At 53.5% G+C, this 13,644-nt stretch overlaps 1 protein-coding gene across 2 annotated transcripts; it reads left to right on the top strand.

Annotated features, from left to right (window-relative positions):
- Nucleotides 1–2,636: 2,636 nt before the first annotated feature.
- Nucleotides 2,637–13,237, top strand: SZRD1 (SUZ RNA binding domain containing 1). Of its 2 annotated transcripts, none has more exons than XM_053401110.1 (4): nt 2,637–2,952; nt 8,470–8,519; nt 9,278–9,535; nt 10,448–13,237. In XM_053401110.1, exons 1-4 carry the CDS (start codon nt 2,902–2,904, stop codon nt 10,548–10,550), a joined length of 462 nt encoding a protein of 153 aa, XP_053257085.1. In that variant the 5' UTR covers nt 2,637–2,901; the 3' UTR covers nt 10,551–13,237. The 2 variants fall into 2 exon arrangements, with proteins under 2 accessions (XP_053257085.1, XP_053257086.1); XM_053401111.1 differs by having other exon boundaries at nt 2,644–2,952; nt 9,281–9,535.
- Nucleotides 13,238–13,644: the final 407 nt, after the last annotated feature.

Raw genomic sequence — 13,644 nt, 5'->3', positions numbered from 1 at the left:
CACATATTCACAACTTATATTATTTGCTCAAAATGAGCTTTGACTTCCTTCCGTCTCTCTTTCTGACATCCCTATGACATTTAACATATCTATCGCATTCTCATGATTACTTCTTTATCATATATTAGCCTTAAGTAATCATATTTATGTTTATAAATCAGCATCATAATTCCTCATAACAGAACATATCACGTTAATGCTACAAACGTTTTCATATAAGTACAATTTTCTTTCAAATAATAAATTTGCTCCAGTCCTTTTGGTATTTTTCTTCGGGTCGATTCCTAATTCTCCCCGTCAGCTTCGCCAACTCCACAAATTCCACCATCTTAATTCTCCAATGAAGACAGAAGTGCCTGGCATGCTCTGGTCCATGGGGTCACGAAGAGTCGGACACGACTAAACGACTAAACAACAACAACAAATTCTCCAATCTTCCAATGTAGGGAGTTCTTGCTGTTTCCACCTTTGAGCCAGGAGAATTCTCGCTGCCGTTGTGGCATACATAAATAAATTTACATCTTTTTAATGAATTTCTTCATTAATTATCCCTAATAAGAATGGCCCGAGGTACCACTGTAGTCCCAAAAGATCTGGAGGGCTGAGTTTGCCTATGCCTGCTCTAGGAGTCCCTGGTTGGCCACTGTCTGGGGAGTTAAAGACTGGACTTCATCCAGCTGCTGGAATGCTCCTGTGTTCTTGGAAATTGCATAAAAGCCTCAGGGGTTGTCCTTCCACTCTCGTGATACTAGTCCCCGCAAGGAAGCCGAATGTCACTCAGGACAGCCAAAGGAAGGGAAGAGCTTGCTTCTTCACCCGGGGCCCAGTTAAACCAGGGAACTCACTCCCGCAAGAGGCAATGGGGGTCACCAACCCAAATGGTTTTAAGAGAGGATTAGATAAATTCATAGCAGGTGGTGTGTCAGAGGCAGTATTGCTTCTGAATATGAGTCCTTTCCATTGTGCAGAAATACTGCTGAGCTAGGTGGGCCTCCTTTGATCTGATCGAGTTGCAGGGATCTCCTTATGCTCTTAGAAAGAAGAGTCCTGGGCCAGGCAGGAGATCCCTCCAACCAACTATCCTGTCGCCAAGCAAGTGCTTCCAGATGTTACCGGAAAATCCGAGGGCTCCCTTGGACAAAAACAAAGACACCAACCAGGATAACTTGGAGCAAAACAGCAGCCTGTAGGCTTGGCCTTTATTGAACTGTTGCAACAGGGTATTCCCCTCACTTGCAGGAGAGAGGAAAGACACAGAAAAATGGTGTACAAGACCTTATAAAAACTTTTGAAATTCCCATCCTGTAGGTCAAGCCCACCCCCAGAAACATCATGCATACATTACAGAAAGGAGGGGTTGAGGGAGGAGTTGTGGTGGTAACCTGAGTGTCCTGTCACCTGGCTGATTCCCTTCTCCCCCCTCCCCATGAGTCATTTTCAGAAGACAAAAGGTAGTCGCAGTTTCCTGCCCCCTGAGGGAAGATCTGATCATTGTCCTTTGTTCCAGTCCATGCTGAATCCACTCCCATATGGAAGTTCTTTGTGATCTTGATTGTCTTCTGTCTAGGACCATCAGGGTTGGCATAGCAACTGGGCAGGGCTCCTGTGGATGTGCTGGGATGGTGAAGGGATTATGGCTGGCCTGTATCAAACCTTCCCCATTTTGTAGTCCTTCCTTCATGGAGTAAAATAAAAGTGGAACAGTGCAAATCCGATGTATGGTTGATTTTCTATGAATTTATAACAGAAGCGTAGCGTATGTAGTGTGTGAGTGTGAGTGTGTGTGAAGTTTGTACAAACTGAATGATGGGGGGGGGGTTTCCTGCTACACAGAGAACCCTTTTCTCTGTTGGTTCCTGTGCCAGCTACTGGTGTTAAGAGGCAGACTGTCCCTGGATGAGGAGGCGCCATTCATCTCCCACAATATCGTTTTTTTCCATAGCCTACAGCGGTGGATGCTCCATTGTCTCCCTTATTACTGTGATATTATAATTTAACTGTGTTTTGTGTTTATTGTGCTACTGTGTGTAGAACGCTCTGTGTTTCCGCTAAACTGTACAGTTCTTTCGGGAGTGGACACTCTGCCTCGGGAGAAGGGGAATACAGTAGATGTTGTTTAGTCGTTTAGTCGTGTCCGCCTCTTTGTGACCCCCTTGACCCCTTGTGCCCTCCATCTATCCCAACATCAGGGTCTTTTCCAGGGAGTCTTCTCTTCTCATGAGGTGGCCAAAGTATTGGAGCCTCAGCTTCAGGATCTGTCCTTCCAGTGAGCACTCAGGGCTGATTTCCTTAAGAATGGAGAGGTTTGATCTTCTTGCAGTCCATGGGACTCTCAAGAGTCTCCTCCAGCACCATAATTGAAAGCATCAATTCTTCGGCGATCAGCCTTCTTTATGGTCCAGCTCTCACTTCCATACATCACTACTGGGAAAACCATGTCTTTAACTATACGGACCTTTGTTGGCAAGTGATACAATACAGCACATACGGTACTATATTCCCGGGGAATAACACATCTGTTTTTGCGCATGCGCTAAAGGCCAGCGAGCCGGAAAGTTACGCATGCGCGGCGACTACAACCTGAGATTTGTACGCGCCTGTCATGGGCTGGGGCGAATGCGCATGTGCCTTATCCATCCGGGAATCTCGCAGATGGGTATTCCATAGGGTAGAGCCGCGCTGCCCACGCACGCGCAGGAAAAACCCTTCGCTTCGGTAAAGGGAACGGGAACCGCCAGAAATGCGCATGCGCCGAGAGAAGCATAGCCGCGAGTGCGCGTGCGCGTGCCGAAGTGAACAGCGGCGCTTTGGCAGCCGAGAGAGCAGCTGCGCCGCCGCCGCCAGTGCGGGGAGCGTCGCGCGCATGCGCGTTGGGCGGGCTGGCGGCGGAGGGGAATTACAATGGAAGATGAGGAGGTCGCCGAGAGCTGGGAGGAAGCGGCCGACAGCGGGGTGAGCCCGAGCCCGGACCGGGGGCGGCGGGGGAGGCCGCCAACAGCAGGGGGGGCCGCGGGAAGAGCGACTGGGCTCGGCCTCTCATGGCTGGCGGTGAGGCGCCTTGGGCTCCGCGGCGCCTGCTAGGCCTCTTAAAGGGGCCGCGCCCCATTTCCCCCGGACCACGTGCTCCCTGCGCGTACCCCCACCGCACCCCCCCTCAAGCTCTCCGAAGGGGCGGTCTAAGGGAGCTGCCGAGGAGGTGTCCCGGGGCTCCGATCTCCGCGTGTGTGGGGGGGGGACCTTCCCCCTCCCGTTCCTCTTTTGCAAGGAGGGGCGCGATTTGGGGCTGGGACGCCTCTCGCTCCCCTGCGTGGCCCACCCGAAAGAGGGGTGGCTGGCACTTCAGGGTGAAAAGGCTCAGCTGCATCTCCCCGCATTCGCCCTGCTCGTTGGGGCCGAGGGAAGAGGGGACCCCGGCCTCGGAGGGGCTGCAGGTGGCCCCGCGTCGCCCCTCGACAGAGGGAGACGCCTTGGGCCGGACCAGGCTCTTTCGCTTGCTGGCCCAGCTGGGACTCTTCTCCTGGGGCTGCAAGGGGCAGCTCCACGTCTCTGGGGAGCTTCTACATGCAAAGCGGGGGCTCCACCGTGGAGCCAAGGCCCAGTCCCTGGTGAGTGCTCTGCTTCCTTGCAGCCAGGTTTGTGGAGGAGAAGGTTGCCAGTGCTTGGCCTCCAGAGCCTGGGAGCGAGCCTTGCTGAGCACCGTGGGCTTATCTCCGAGTAAACAATGTGTAGTAGGATTGTGCTGCTAGTGATGGTTGCATGATGCCTCATTTGGAGGCAAGTGAAGGCTTAGGACTAAACAAAAAAATTATTTCCTTCCAGTAGCACCTTAAAGACCAACTAAGTTAGTTCTTGGTATGAGCTTTCGTGTGCATGCACACTTCTTCAGATACACTTCTTCAGATACACTTCAGATACACTTCTTCAGTGTATCTGAAGAAGTGTGCATGCACACGAAAGCTCATACCAAGAACTAACTTAGTTGGTCTTTAAGGTGCTACTGGAAGCAAATAATTTTTTTGTTTTGACTATGGCAGACCAACACGGCTACCTTTCTGTAACTGGAGCTTAGGACTAGTAAGTGACTTTGAGAATATTTCCAGGAAGCTTTGCCCTCAGACACCACCAAGGCAGGGATCTCAATACAGTGGTACCTTGGGTTACAGACGCTTCAGGTTACAGACTCCGCTAACCCAGAAATAGTACCTCGGGTTAAGAACTTTGCTTCAGGATGAGAACAGGCCCCATTTACTGAAGTGGTACCTCAGGTTAAGAACAGTTTCAGGTTAAGAACGGACCTCCAGAACGAATTACCGTAAGTTCTTAACCCAAGGTACCACTGTAATAGGGACAAGGAGTGTAGAGAAGGAGGGTGGTTGTATGGCCTGGATTTGAGAGGCTGTCCGCGTTGCATGTGTTGAAATGGACACAGCAGGAGCTTGTAGGCTCCAGATCCCTTAACCACAGAGCAGCCTGGAGTCGGTCAACATGCTTCCTATCAGCAGACTCTGAGCAGGCCCCTCTTCCCTGGAAGAATCCCAGGAATTTCTTAAGTGTCCAACCAGTAGACAGCAGGTCTGCTCACCCAGGTTCTAGCCATTGGTCAGCAATGTAGACCCCGGTTAAACACAGTTGTCACTCTTTTCTTGGTTCCCACTGGTGCTGCATGCAGTGCCTTTGGACCATTCATTTGCCCAAGAGGTAGTGACAACTGAGATCTGTTTTGGTTTTGCCTCTGGCAGCCCCGAGTACCTTGTCAGAGGCTACAGCAAAGGTCTATCACAGTTTTGCCCTCCGCCTTCCAGGCAGAGAGTTTTAGAATAATAATAATAATAATAATAATAATAATAATAATAATAATGATGATGATGATGTTATTATTTATATGCTGCCTATTGGACAAGGGACGTGGGTGGCGCTGTGGGTTAAAGCCTCAGCGCCTAGGACTTGCCGATCGAAAGGTCGGCGGTTCGAATCCCCGCGGCGGGGTGCGCTCCCAACCTAGCAGTTCGAAAGCACCCCCGGGTGCAAGTAGATAAATAGGGACCGCTTACTAGCGGGAAGGTAAACGGCGTTCCGTGTGCTGCGCTGGCTCGCCAGATGCAGCTTGTCACGCTGGCCACGTGACCCAGAAGTGTCTGCGGACAGCGCTGGCCCCCCGGCCTATAGAGTGAGATGGGCGCACAACCCTAGAGTCTGGCAAGACTGGCCCGTACAGGCAGGGGTACCTTTACCTTTACTATTGGACTGGGTTGCCCCAGCCACTCTGGTCGGTTTCCAGCAAAACACATCAAACATTAAGAACTTCCCTTCAGATGTCTGCTAAAAGTCATATACTGGTAGTTGTTTATATGTTTGACATCAGGTGGGGAGGGCATTCCACAGGCGGTTGCCACTACCAAGAAGGCCACTTCACTTCTCGCAGTGAGGGAACTGCCAGAAGAGTCTCAGAGCTGGATCTCAATATGCAGGCTGAATGTTGGGGGTGGATAAAGGGCTAAGGCCATTTAGGGCTGTAAAGTTCAGCACCAACAGTTTGAATTGTGCTTGGAAACATGCTGGGAGCCAATGTAGATCCTTTAGGACTGGTGTTATATGATCCCGGCTGCTGCTACTGGTCACTAGTCTAGATGCCGCATTCTGGATTAGTTGTAGTTTTTGAGTCATCTTCAAAGGTAGTGCACTGCACTGATCCAAGCAGAAGATAATCAGAGCATGAACTCTGACAAGATAGCGGGCAGGCAGGTAGTCTCAGCTAGCATACCAGATGGAACTTGTAGCCATCCTGGACACAGAATTAACTTTCACCTGGTCCTTTAAGGGCACAGTTAGCCCATTCAGGATCAGGGAGCCCCCACACCTGCCTGCCTCCTGTCCCCTAGAAACAGTACTTCTGACTTGTCAGGATTCAACCTCAATCCGTTAACTGCCTTGAGATGCTCACGCAGGACATTCATCACCTTCACTGGTTCCGATTTAAATGAGAGGTGAAGCTGAGTATCATCCACATACTGGTGAACACCCTGCCCAAACCATATAGATGTCCCAGCAGCTTCATATAGATGCTAAAAGGCATGGGGGAGAGGATGGAGCCCTGAGACACCCTACAAGTGAGTGCCCAAGGGTCCAAACACTCATCCCCACACCACTGGAGCTGTTCTGTGACTACCCAGGAATGCAAAATTTGGAATGGGGTGATAGTTGGCCATAATGGCCGAGTCCAAAGATGGTTTTTTAAGAAGTGGTTTAATGACCACTAAGGGGGTCCAGGAAGACTCCTTCACAGAGGGAAGCATTCACCACTCCATGGAGCTCATTGCCCAGCCCAGCCTGGCTTGCTTTCATGAGCTAAGATGGGCAAGAGTCAAGGAGACGAGTGGTTGACTTCACTCATCCAAGCAGCCTGCCCACATCCTCCAACTGACCTCCAGATTTGAGTGTGGCCTTGGTGGCCGGCCGTATGTGTGTGTGAGGGTGCCAGGGCATACCATTGTTCAGTCTTGCACCCTGCGTTCTGGGTGGCAGAGACCTGAAGGCCTGCGTGCTGCCCTTTGTCTTGGGCTGCTGCCTGGTCTCCCTCAGGAGTTGATTTCCTCCATCTCTGCCTCTCCAACCTCCAGGCATTTCCCTTGTTTTTATAGTATCCAGCACCTTGCAGCCGCTGATGGGGCTGTGGGCCAGGCTTGCTGAGAGATGGCACTGTGCTGTTTTGCATATTTAAATTGCAGGCGGGAAGCCGTTGAGGAAATGCGGGTGGTTTCTGTCTGTCGAATTTGGCGAGAAGGGGTGAAGCCTTCACTGCAGTTTTCAGGGTGGTAGATTTGGAAAGCTCCCACAGAACGCACGCCTTGCTCTGCCATCTGGCTAGCATCTTGGCAACCCCCCTTGGCTCAGAAGGAAGAACTGTTGCTATGTGCGGTTCAGCTCCTGCGGGCCTGACAAGCAGCCACTTTCTTCCAGGGCACCCCAGAGCTGGCCCTGCAGCACCCACACTTCCTCAGCCTTTCTGAAGAGGTGGAGGGAAGAGAAGAGCTTTAGGCAAGTGAAGAACTGAGCCCACATACTGCCTGGTAGTTGTTTGGAAGAGGTTTAAAAGCAGGCTTGTGAGAAGCTTCTGAGAAAGCCAGGACAGATAGGGGCCTTTTTTACTCCTCGATTAATGACAGCCGCTGAATCAGGGGTCTGTTCTGGGCAGTGGGGTGATAGTTTTGTGCTCTTTTTGTGGGCTGCCTGGAGGCACTTGTTTGGCCAGCTGGGGTGGGATGGCTGGACCAGGAAGTTATCCCCCCATCGCTCCCGTGTTCTGACTGAGCAGCGCTGTTGTTCAAATGTGGGCTTTGTGGCTTCCTTTTGGGGAGAGAGGCCAGGGGCCATCTGCACCCGTGCCTCAGTGTCTGTTCATACTCTGGCTGCCTCTTTCGCAATGGAGAGGCTCTAATTTAATAGCTCTGTTTAACAGAACTTGTCTCCTTGTCCAAAGTCTGGTGGATGAGTTAATTTTTGAACCATAAAGAGTTAGCACATGGCACGGTGAGCAGGATTGTTCCAGTTGGGTTGTTGCGAGGGGCCTTGTGGGTCTCCAGGTTTGCTTGGGGGAGTCTCCCCTCCCCGATGATTTTTTTAACTGGAGGTGCTCACTCTCTGCTGTGGGCCCAAGACAGCTAGCACCCACCCCACCCACCGGTTTCCTTGTGGGTTTGCCTGGAGGGTACAGGCACCCGGGTGATGCATTTGCTGTGTGCCACACTTGCACCCTGGGGTGTTTGCTGCACCCATAAAAATAGACTTATCTGTCAGCTGCTTCATTTGGCCAGGCTGAAAGTCGGACACTAATTTTAACCCACTTTCTGTGCAGCTCAGTGGCCAAGCGCCCGCCAAGAGTGGTTGGCAGGAATAGTTACAGGCAGATCTGATGTCAGGACAGAGCCTGGCAAATGGGAGGCTCTGCCCTTCCTCCACAATCCTCATGTACCTTTTTCCGTCCCCCCCCTCCGGATAGGGAACATCTGTGGCCCTCCAGATAATCATCGGATGCCCACTCCTATCCTCCTCCCTGACATAAGAGCATAAGAAGAGCACTGTAGGTGGATCAGGCCAATTGCCCATTTAGTCCAGCATCTTGTTTTTACATTGGCAAAGCAGGTGCCCATTAGGAAAATCCCTCAACCAGGATTCGAGCACCAGAGCATTCTCTTCTCCATGAATTTGCCTGATCCTCTTCCAAACCCATCCAAGTTAGTGACTATCTCTCCCTCTTGTGGAAGTGACTGCCAGACTTTAATTATGCAAAGAGGCTGGACCCAGTTGATCTTTGCGATGCCACAGGAGCATCTTCAAGTTCCCCTGGGAGCAGCAGGGCAGCCACAGAGGGTTCACCCTGGCTCGGGGAGGCCAATGGGGACCCCCCTTCACTTGTGACTCTGAAATGCACTACGTGAGATTTGAACCCTGCCCCGTTTTGTTGCCTTGCAGGAAATAGACAGGCGGCTAGAAAAAAAGCTGAAGATCACCCAGAAGGAAAGGTGAGGACGCGTCATCCTCTGGGCTTGGCTATTGCTGGGACCTTGTGGGGGTCAGTGGAGAGATGGGGTTGTGTTTCACTTCCTTCAAAAGGAGGGTTGTCTAAGGAATAAGAGCTGCCCAAAGCATCTGCTTGCAGGTCGGTAGTGCCTTCAGTTTCCGCTGATTCCGGAGAGGCCACTTCTGGCCGCTAGGTGGCTTTGGAGGGAGGGAAAGTGCTGAGTGTGTCTGTGAATGCTGAACAGGGAAAACATAGAATCATTGGGTTGGAAGGCACCACAGAGGTTATCTAGTCCAACCCCCTGCAATGCAGGAACCCACATTTTGCCCATTGTGGGGTTCGAGCCCACAACACTGAGGCGAAGAGCCTCATGCTCTACTGAGTGAGCTCTCCCAGATGAATGCTGCTTGGTTCTGCTCTCCCAGCCAGTCTCACTTGGGCTCTGCTGATCCAGCTGCCAGGAGACGAGGGCTGGAGCCCAGGGCTGATGCCTAAGCTCCTTCACTGTTTCTTGCAGGAGTGTTGGTGCTTGCGGGAAGGGGAGTTGAACCTCCTGCAGTGGGAGTGGTAGAGGAACACACAGCGGGGAGGCCTGGTGGGTTTTATTGCATGCTGACGGTTCCTTGGCTATAAACATCACCTGAGGTGTGTTTTCTGTAACTTGTGCTTTGCATGTGTCTGTTTTCGGCCAGGTGAGGGTTCTCAGCCCCTCTGCAAAGAGCGGGACCCTTATTTCCCCCTCCGCTCTCTCCCTTTCAACAGCAGGAAATCCAAGTCCCCGCCTAAAGTGCCCATCGTGATCCAGGACGACAGCCTTCCCTCGGGGCCGCCTCCGCAGATCCGGATCTTAAAGAGGCCTACAAGCAACGGTGTGCTCAGCAACCCCAACTCTGCCAGCCGGCCAGCCCTCCCGGTGAAGACGTTGGCACAGAGGGAGGCCGAATACGCCGAAGCCCGGAAGCGGATCCTGGGCAGCGCCAGCCCAGAGGAGGAGCAGGACAAGCCCATCCTCGACAGGTGCAGGGCTGCAGCATCAACGGCGGGGCCCTGATCTCCTACCGCAAGAGGCCCAGACAAGCTGGAGTTCCCCCTCTGGGGCAAGGCCCCGGTGGGACTGGGGCTCAGGAGGAGGTGGGGGCACATTGGCTGGCCCCTTTTTTTGCCTTGAGCTGAGCTCTTCGGCCCCAGCAAGCAGGCATGTCTCATGTGCTAGCCAGAAATGGGGACCCACGAGGGGCTCAGTTGTGGTCCTGTTTCAGGTGCTTGTGTTGTGAGAGAGAAATAAGCTCTTGGGGTGCCCCCTCTGCCCCCCAAGTGCAGCAGGCAGTGGTGGAGGAAGGGGGTGCGCCCCGCACCAGGTGTCATCACTGATTGGGAGGCTGGCAAAATGAGTTTTCTTTAAAAAGGGGGTGTTCACGAAACTTTAGGAGTGACGTGGTGGCTTGGGCACCTGCAGGTTCCACGCGGCCTGAAATGTCAGTGTGGGACTTGCGTCTGCCTACTGCCTCTCCCTCAGGTGCCCTGCAGTTGAGGGGGAGGCGGTGGAGAGGCTCGCCCCGCCCCCACGGGCAGCTCGCCCCGCCCCCAGCTGCAGGACACGCCCCCACACCAGGCACCTGAGCGGCTAGCAGCAGGCTTAGTTTGAGATCCCCAAGCCAGTCCTACTGGGGACAGATGAGGAGCCTGGCTTGCGCCTGCTCTCCTTTCTCTCTCCTTTCTAGCCAGAAGGTGGGAGGTTGTGTCCCCTGAACCCAGCCCCCTCAGAAAGGGAACTGTCCTGAGCCCGTGGCCCCCAGGGGAATCGCCTGTTTCATGTTGCCTGCAGACCCCTTGCTCGGCCTTGCTGGACGTCCCTCTATGTGAGTCTCTGGAGCACTGCGCTGCGTTGCCGTCCTCTTAAGGCTGCCTCCCTGCTCTTTCTCTTGACAGGCCCACAAGAATCTCCCAGCCGGAGGAGGCCCGGCAGCCCAGCAATGTGATCCGGCAGCCATTGGGCCCCGACGGCTCGCAGGGCTTCAAGCAGCGCAGATAGGAATGGCCGTCCGGCCGACTTGGCACTCGAGCGGGCATCTCCCCCACCCTGGGCTGCGCAGTGGCGGCAGTGGACACACGAACCTGAGCAGGGGGAAACTACCCGGGTGACTTGCACTGTGATCTCCTTCTCCTCCCCTCCCCTTTGCTCTGCCTCCTGTGCCCTTCTGCCCCTGGCACTGTGACCCCCGCCTGCCGCTTCCCCCACTGGGATTGGCATACTGAGGGGGCGGGGGCACGGCAGGGCAGGCTCCTCCGGGTTGCTGGGCTTGCCCACACAGCCACGCCTGCCAAAGCCAGCACCAGCAATAATAGTAATAATAAACGTTTGCGTCTCCGGGCGGGATGGCAGAAGGGCCGGGCGGCATTCTGCTTCTGGGAATGTGCATGTGTGTCCAGGTTGCTTGAGGAGCGAGGAGCTAGGCTTGGCGGGAGGCGTGTACAGAACTGCATTGGTTTGCTTTCTGGGAACCGGAGGGGAAGAAGACGCCAGTGACGAAGGGGCAGGTGTGTTTGCGGTTTGGCTTGTTTATCTCAGAAGCGGGAGTTGGCACAGTTTGAAGAGAAGCGAAATGGATTTTGAGGCACTTCAGATAGTAGTGGGGAGAGGTTTTCGCGTGCCCCGCTTCCCCTATCCGTTGCTGCTGCTGCTGCGAAGCAGATGGAAAGGGCTCTCAGCCGTCTGCGTGGTGGGCTTTGGCGAGGCCTCTGGCTTGGGGTGACTCGTCTTGGCCTGCACCCCTGGCCTGGAGGGTGGAGGGGCCGTGGCCAGTGCCTCCCTCAACTGCTTGTGCTGCTTCCAGGCGGAGGGTGGGCAGGTGCTTTTTGCCACTGGGGCGATGAGCTTCCCCGGCCTTAGACTAGTTTAGTTTCCCTGCTGCTGTCCTCTGCTGAGGCCATGAAAAGGGATAAGGGGAAGCCCCGTGGCCCAGTGATGCTTGTGCTGGCCGGAGTCTGAAGCCGTGGCAGGTGAGCTGTGAGCCGTGGGCCAGGATCATGGCCTTGTTGCTCCAGGTGTGCTTCCGGTCCTGTCCCGGGTCAGTTTGCCACCAGGGGGCAAAGGAGCTGGGCACAAGCAATAGCTGCCATGCGGGGCAGGGAATGGATTGCCTTGCCTTGCAAAGTGGGAGGGCGTCGGGCTCAGCTGCTGCACGTCTTGCTGGGTGCAGAAATGTGTTTTCAGATGCCGCCGAGTAAGACTCAAGATGGCAAGCAGCTTCTTCTGTGTTGCTTTTCTAACTCAGACAGAATCAGTTGGGTTTTCCTCAAGCAACAAGAAGCCCCTGGTTGGGCCCAGTCCAGCTGAGGCCCTGGCGTGTAGCCAGCAGCTCCATGCATGCTGGCCCAGGTCTGCTGCGTTGTGGGTGCTCCTGAGGGCCGAAGCGGTTGGGCCTCCCCCGTCCTCTCTAGTAGCCATATTGGGGAGGGGCTCCCCCAGCACCCCCCTCTCTGAGTGACTGTGGGCCTGCTTGCTTCACTGTGTTTCCAGAGTCTGCCTTTCTCTCTCTCTCTCTCTCTCTCTCTCTCTCTCTCTCTCTCTTTTGGTTTTACTGTCTGGTTTTGGAGGATGTCCTGGGTGGGATAGTGGGGTAGGCGGGAGCTGCTTTGACTGGTTTTGGGCCAAGTGCCCAGCGCACTGCAGCGATGCCTCCTCTTGTGCTGGAACGGAAGCGGAACTTTTGCCTACTTTGGGAGGGGGTGGGAGTTGTGGGGAAAGGTGTCTGTTTGTACATCAACCCGAGACATGTACAAAAATATTGCAGAATAAATAACTGGTCAAAAGAGTAATAATAACAATAAAACTACCTGTGTATAAAAAGTGAAAGACACGATGGACCGTTGCTGTGTTGAATTTGCTCCCTTCCTCCATTTGGTTCTTCCAGTGGCATCCTTCAGCCTCGTGGGCTGCTCTGCGCCGCTTTGCCCACGCACTAGCAGCAAGATAGTTTCCTCCTCAGAAGCGCTGGGCTTTGGGAGAGCTTGACATTTCTGCAGGACCTGACCCTTGGATGGCTTTTGTAACATGGCCCTGACGCTTTCTTTCCGGGTGTAGCAAGGGAGGTGGGAGAGAAAAAGTTGTCCCTCCTGCCCAAGAGTAGGGAGAAATATGTGAGCAATAACTGCCTGGCATCACCATGACTTTCCTTAACTCTGCTTTGGTTGCCTTGCGGGAAGTGCCGTCTTTGGCTGCTGCTGCTGCTGCTCCACCCAACTGCTCTTCTATGGCTGCCTCCTTTCTTCCACTTAGGATTAAGTCTCCCCCATCGCCCCCGGAGCTGTACTTACCTTCTTGCAAGTTGCTCCTAGGAGGAGGGCCCAAACCCCACCAAGAAGAAAGGCGGTTACTGCTGTGCCACCAGCTGCACCATGGTCAAAAGGGGGGGGTGCTTCCATCCTGCAGGCAGGGAGGTGGCACCCTTTTCACTGTCTGCCATTGGGGGGCTTCTCTGGCATGGACAATGGGGCTACGGTCTTGTCCAGGAATCAGTGTTGGGATAAGTTGAAGGCCCTCTTCCGGGGGGGGGGAGTGTGTGTTTGTGTGTGTGTGTTAGAAAGGGGGGCACTTCTTAGGGTGTGTGCATGTGTTCCCACATGGCAAGCAAAGAGGCTTCACCAGCCCACAGCCATCCTACATATGCAGACAAAACATTTTATAAATGTATTTTAAATAAATGTGTTAACTTTTAAGTATGTGGCCTCATTTATTCTTCTTATTTCCTCTTGGTGCGCTTGTATGCATTTCCCAGGCATAGAATGATCAAATTGTAGAGTTGGAAGGGACCCCAAGGCTCACCTAAACCCACACCTTGCAATGCATGAATCTCAACTAAAGCATCCACCCAGTCCCTGGTTGAAAACCTCCAATGAAGCAGACTCCCACCACCTTCCAAGGGAAGTCATTCTACTGTCAAACAGCACTTAGTGTCAGAAAGTTCTTGATGCAGTTTATGCAGAATCTCCTTTCTTGTAACTTTGAAGCCATTGGTTTGGGTTCTAGCCTCCGGAGCAGGAGAAAACAAGCTTGTTCCCTCTTCTATGTTCCCTTTTAGTCTCCTCTTTTCCCAGCTAAACATACCCATTTCTCTCAACCATTC

Source organism: Podarcis raffonei, chromosome 8 (assembly GCF_027172205.1).
Source record: "Podarcis raffonei isolate rPodRaf1 chromosome 8, rPodRaf1.pri, whole genome shotgun sequence".
Classification (NCBI taxonomy): domain Eukaryota; kingdom Metazoa; phylum Chordata; class Lepidosauria; order Squamata; family Lacertidae; genus Podarcis; species Podarcis raffonei.
The sequence above is the reverse complement of the archived record's forward strand: the minus strand, read 5'-3'. Positions and strand labels throughout refer to the sequence as shown.